The 5880-nt window shown below is 46.1% G+C and overlaps 2 protein-coding genes across 5 annotated transcripts in view; both read left to right on the forward strand.

Annotated features, from left to right (window-relative positions):
- Nucleotides 1-331, forward strand: part of HNRNPL (heterogeneous nuclear ribonucleoprotein L) — a 13597-nt gene extending 13266 nt beyond the window's left edge. For 2 of the 4 annotated variants that reach the window (XM_011372263.2, XM_011372262.2), the window contains exon 13: nt 1-321. The gene's annotated coding sequence lies outside the window, so the exon portion shown is untranslated. The other 2 variants (XM_011372260.2, XM_011372261.2) reach the window with 1 other exon arrangement.
- Nucleotides 332-2346: 2015 nt separating this feature from the next.
- ECH1 (enoyl-CoA hydratase 1) overlaps nt 2347-5880 on the forward strand; it is an 8168-nt gene continuing 4634 nt past the window's right edge. The window contains exons 1-3 of the mRNA XM_011372264.2: nt 2347-2494; nt 3280-3487; nt 3635-3723. Of these exons, the coding sequence (XP_011370566.1) occupies nt 2362-2494; nt 3280-3487; nt 3635-3723 (430 nt within the window). The 5' untranslated portion in view covers nt 2347-2361. The remainder of the gene's footprint in view (nt 2495-3279; nt 3488-3634; nt 3724-5880) is intronic.

Raw genomic sequence — 5880 nt, forward strand, 5'->3', positions numbered from 1 at the left:
TCAGCACGCCTCATAAGATGCCGAGGAAGAGTCCCATCTGAGCAGGAAAACATTTCTTTTCCTTAATGGTGTTGTTTTGCAAAAGTTCCTGTATTTTTTTTTTTTTTTTTTTTTTTTAATGCTAGGTTAGTAGAAGCTTAACCATAATGGAAATGCTGGAAGTCTGGAGGGGGAGGGGAAGGTAATTGATATCTCCCAAGATTAACCTTCACTTTTTAAAAATTATTGTACATGTGATTTTTTTTTTTTTTCTTGTTCATACATTTGTGCTGCCCATGTACTCTTGGCACATTTCAATAAAATGGTTTGGAAAATAAACCACTTTCTGGGATTCCAGGGTGTGTCCACTTCCCTCCCACTTGATCTGCTGAAGAAGGCAGGCAGGCCAGGACAGAGCTGCAGGCCCAGCCCTGCTGCAAGGAACAGTGGGTGGGTCAGGGCCGCAGGCCTGGAATGATGCTAGGTCCTAAGGGGTCTCGAGGAAAAGCCGGGAGACGTGGCATTTTTCATGAGGACTGCCCGAATTCAGTCTGGTTGGAGAGTCACTCAAAAAGTAGAAAGTGCTGAAAAAATGGAAAACCAAGAGAGATTGAAAAAATAGCCTAATCCTGAGAAGTAAATACCTGCCTTCTTACAAGGTTGGAAAATCCCTGAAAGATCGAAGTGAAGTTCTCCCCAGTCCCATTAACTTCTGGTTATTACCGTCCCCCGCCTCCCTGTCTCACATTGGGCAATGACCAGTTAAACTGCAGGAAAAAAGTGCAAAACGGGTTGGGTGGGAGGAGCATGGCCTGGAATTCTACCTGGACGTAATTTTGTCTAACAAAATGCTTTGAGCAGTACCGTGTTTTGTCATACCACATACAGAGCAGCTTCTTTACTCCTGCAGGGTATCTTGGTGGTTTTGTCAGAATCTGGTTCCAAAGGTGATTGATGGTCAGTTTTTTGCTGCTAGAAATATTACCACTGTTATATATACAAATATCTTAGTCAACTTCTCTGATGTTGATCCCGAGATAACACATGGAATTGCTGGATTAAAGGATCCATACAATTGTGACTTAACATACTCCCCAGCTGTGGTAGATGGGGACTTGTGTGCCCCATGGGTGGGGCACAGTGGGGCTAAGGGTGACAACCTGCTTTAAGGACCTTGGCTCATGGAAGATCCTGTAAAGAGTAAACCAGAAGTACTGTGCCTTGTTCTTGGGTGTGCAGTTGAAGAAACCCACTTTGAAAGTTCACTGTGAAGTTCTGAAACTCAGGTTAATACCTACTTGAAGTCACATGGCATTTATCAAATGGAAATGCTTCACAAGGGAAGTCTCAAATAGGACGTCTGGACAAGAAACTAGTCAGCTTGCAGCCACAAACTTCAAAACCTGATTTATTTTTAAACAAATCGAGAGGGTAAAAAGTAAATTTCCTTATTTCGTCTTCCAGTATCCAGTTTCAACCTTCGTTAGCAGTTTCGAGATTTCTAGAGATATTTTATGCATGTATTGTAGTCTATGTACGGAGCCATCTTTTAAGTATTTTTTTGTCAGCCCATACTAAATGCCATCTTTACATTTTTCTCACATTATGTATTTGCAAAGTGGTTTCAGTTTTACACTGCGTAGATAACTAAGCAGTATTCTCTTGATGAGTAGTCACAGGATGTTTTCCAAAAGAGCTCATCTGTGACACATTTCATTAAGGCAAGGTTTTCCCAGAGCCATCCATTCACTTCCTGGTGAACATCTCCCTAATGAGCATACTTACACAGTTTTACAGCATTTATGCTCTTGAGTTAACAAGCTTTTTCTAAAACTATTATTTTTTGAAGAAATTATTTTAACACGGACTTCGTTCAAATCCACATAAACCTCCCCCTCTTCCCTCCTGAATCCCAGAGACGAACTAGGCGACTCGCCCTCACCAGCTCTTTTCCTACGTTCAAAGGAAAATAGGCCGTCGTGGTGCTGTAGGAGTTCAGATTATACAGTCAGCGCCTAATGCTGGCCCGTCTACATTTCCATTACCTTAATGTGGGAAAACAGTATTAGATAAATAATTTTTCTTTTTAACGTGGTACAAGTACATGACTACAAACTTGTAAGGCTGCAGTTATTCTGCTATTACGTCCTTAAACATTTCAGCTGCCCCTAATTTCAACACCATTACAAAAGAGCGCTGTGATGAACTTTATACAGAAATGTCCGGCAGCTGCATGAATGATTTTTTTTTTGTCCAGATTCCTACTGGGTCAAAGGGTCCGTTTCTAAGCCGCTCTGTAACTCAGCCGACGAATCGAGGCTATTTCCGGTTGCCCTTAGTAAAAATGGCGAGGAGAGGCGTCGCCGCTCTCAAGCTGCATCGATGCCCTCGCCCAACATGGCGGTCTTTTGTCCCCGCCCCCTTGACTTCCCCCTGTCGGGTTACTGCAGCCATTCTGCAGCAATCCCGAGAGCGATGGCGGTTTTTCGCAGACTCCGCGACCGGCTGATATGGCGTGAGTCACCTCGACCTCTTGGGGTTCGCTGCGCCGTCATGTTGTCATAGAGGTCATAGGAAACGGAGGCCTGCTCCAGGTGTCCGATCTTCTTAAACTCAGGGGTCCCTGTGTTCCCATCCAAAAGGCTCCCCAGTTCTGTAGGACTGTTTTACAGATGGGTCGCTGATGGCTCACTGTTCCCAATCTGGAGTCAGTCCCGCTGTTGCAGAAATGTTGCAAAAATCTGACCTGCGAGAAACCAGGCAGCACGAGGAGAGTTGGATATCTCATGTTTACTGCTCCAGTGGAGCTAGCGCTCTGAACATCTGGGAGGAGAGGGAGCTCTGAAGCAACTTTGCTTATTACAGGGCTTATTTGGCATGGGCCAGTTGGTTAATTTGTCCTAAGGTGGTGACAAAGCAGGGGAGTTGCTATGGGGCACAGGCAGTTACATTTGTTGTTTAGACAGAAGAAGCAAAAGGGAGGCTGTCTTTAGTTAATGTCAAGGTCGCCTGGCCCTACAGCCTATGTAGCAAGCATATCTACAGAAGCAGAACAAAGAGCTGATTATAAGGTTAGCTTTTTGAGTGAAAATTCTTCACCATGATCAAGGGGCTGAGGTAGTCCTCAGACTGAGGTCACTGATAAGTGCACCCCTAATCTTAAACTCTATCTTTCTAAACTGAGATCTCTAAGGGTCCTGTGTTCCCCAGTCTAGTATCATTGAGATATATGCCCTCTGCTCTTGAAGGTGCTGTGTCATCAATCTGGGTCCATCAAAGTCTCTTCCTTTGTCTCCCCAGGACTAATAGCCCCCACCCACTTGGGTTTCAACCTTAACCTTCGCCCCCTGGGCTCCTCTGCACAAGAGGAGGCCTCCAGAGCAGCCCCTAGCAAAGCCCCAGACCACAACTATGAGACCCTTCGGGTGACAGTTGCCCAGAGACACGTTCTTCATGTAGAGCTAAACCGGCCGGAGAAGAGGAATGCCATGAACAAAGCCTTCTGGAGGTCTGGCCTGCAGATTCTGGAGGCTTCCCTGCAGGAGGAGGCAGGGGCTGAGGGACTGGGCAGGGGTGGGGCAATGGGGGACAGTTGGACGTGAGGGCAGGGGATCGCCACCCCAGAAACAGCCCTTCACTCTTTGCTTCTCCACAGGGAGATGGTGGAATGCTTCAACAAGATAGCCCAAGATGCGGACTGTCGGGCTGTGGTTATCTCTGGTGGAGGAAAAATGTTTACTGCAGGTACCAGGTGCTCTCCCTACCCACCCCTTCCAGACTTTCCTGTTCCAGGGAATAGAGCAATGCTTTTTAAAAAAGTATATATTTACATATTTAAATTAGTTTAAAGTATAGAGCAATGCTTCTTAATTAGAGTTTTCAGCAGTTTCTAACTTCCCCTTTTCTCATTTTTTAAAATTTAAAACATTCAAATATGGAAAGTAGTCCAACAGAACATGACAGGATCATGGGCTCTGAAGTCTGGGTTTCCATGCTGGATCTGTGGCCTTGACCAAGGCCCTTAACCTCTCAGTATTTGTTTGTTTCTCCTCTTTAACTCTTCCCCACACTTCCACCCCTCACCTACTCTCCTCACTTCTTAAGTACTCTCCTCTTAAGTACTGGATCTCTTAAGGCCGGGCATCTCCTCCCACATGCTGTACCTGGGGCCTGGCTCGCCTGGGGCCTGGCACTCCTGGTGCGCTCGGGAGGCCCGGTGCACCCAGGATATGGTCCATGGCTCCACCTGGGGTGCGAACCCAGGACCTTCTGCATATAAAGCAGACATGCTAACCACTACACTATGGAGCTAGCCCTCAGTGTTTTTTTGTGTGTCAGTTAAGTGTGTTATTATAATAACATGCTTTCATGCAATTATTCAACACAGAAGAATTGATTTCCAATTATATGTCTGTTCTCAAATCTCCATTTGGTTCTTTTTTATATTTTTCATTTCTCTGCCAAAGTTTCATATCTTTTTATTTATCATGAGCATATCTTTCTTTGTGCCATTAAGAATAGTTAAAATGGCTGCTTTAAAATCTTTGTCTCTTAATACCAACATCTGGGTCGCCTAGGGGTCAATCTCTATTTTCTTTTGAAGAGAATGGGTCTCATATTCCTGTTTCTTTGCATTTGTAATCTGGATAGTGGGATATTGCAAGAAGATGCTGTGGAAAGTCTGGATCCTATTATCTAACTCCAAAGAGTGTTGAGTTTGCTGTTTGAGCAGTTTAGTTGGAATCACTTTTTAAATCTCTTTCTGGATTGCATGCATGACTCATGGGTCAGCAAGCGATTTGGGAGGAACTTATACACAGAATTTGGGGCTCCCCTCTCTGGCTATCTCCTTTCTGGAATTTACTCCCTCACTTTCCAGCAGCTAGGGTCACCCTGATTCTGTCCCCTGGTTCTTCAAGCACAGCTTCAGCTTGGCTTCAGGCTAAAAGCTTTAAAAACAGGTAACTCAGTCCAGAACTTTCTTTTAAGTGATAACACTCCAGAATCTTCCCTGTGCCATCCGGCAGTGGTTTGCATCTCGTCCAACCAGAGCCCATAGTTGTCAGTCAACTGTGAGAGGGTCCACACCTGAACATACACTGACTTTCGCAGGACGCAGCCAGTTCCGGGGACTCAGCGGCGACCGAGACTGCTCTGGGCCCTGCTCTCATGGAGTTCCCAGCTCAGTGGGGGAGACAGACAGCAAACAACCTATTTCTTTCTGTTTCCTCTGTTAACATCTTCGCCTTTCCCTCTCTCTGTTTCAACAAACATTCAGAAAGAAGATACTCCCATGCCGGTCGGCCCCTTCTTGGGTGCAAGGGACCTAGAGTCAGGTTTCTGACATCACGGAGCGCGTGCCCGAGAAGTGCTAGAGAAGGAAGGGTCCCATCTGTAGCTGTGCCAGGCCCACGGCCCCGATCTTTTGGCTCCCAGCTGATTGTGGCCGGCTCGCTTGTCCCATTTTCAGCAGCAAGACACTGAGGCAAGAAAGGAAACTCAGTTTCATTCGTAGTTTCAGTGATAGGGTGGAGCTGCTAATTAAAAAGAAAAGAGAAAAGAACAGAACTGGCCCACAGTGATTTGGCTTTCGTGGAGTGTCTAAGCACTTCGCACATATTAATTAATTAATTCTTACTACAACCCTACGAGACAAGTTCAGTTATCTCCCCATTTTATACGTGAGGAAACCGAGGCCCAGAGAGAGAAGAAACTTGCCCAGCTCTCACGGGTGTAAGTGGCAGAGCTGGGATTTTTGAACCCAGGCTGCCTGGCTGCAGAGCCCTTGCTGTAACCATTAAGGGACCGACCATAGCCCAGTATCTGGAACGTGGTTCAAAGCGAGGCTCTGGCCCCAGCAGCCAGCCAGCCGCCTCCCACTTGTGCCTGTCTGCGCTGCCA

The sequence above is a fragment of the Pteropus vampyrus genome, unplaced genomic scaffold (assembly GCF_000151845.1).
Source record: "Pteropus vampyrus isolate Shadow unplaced genomic scaffold, Pvam_2.0 Scaffold203, whole genome shotgun sequence".
In the NCBI taxonomy this organism is placed as follows: domain Eukaryota; kingdom Metazoa; phylum Chordata; class Mammalia; order Chiroptera; family Pteropodidae; genus Pteropus; species Pteropus vampyrus.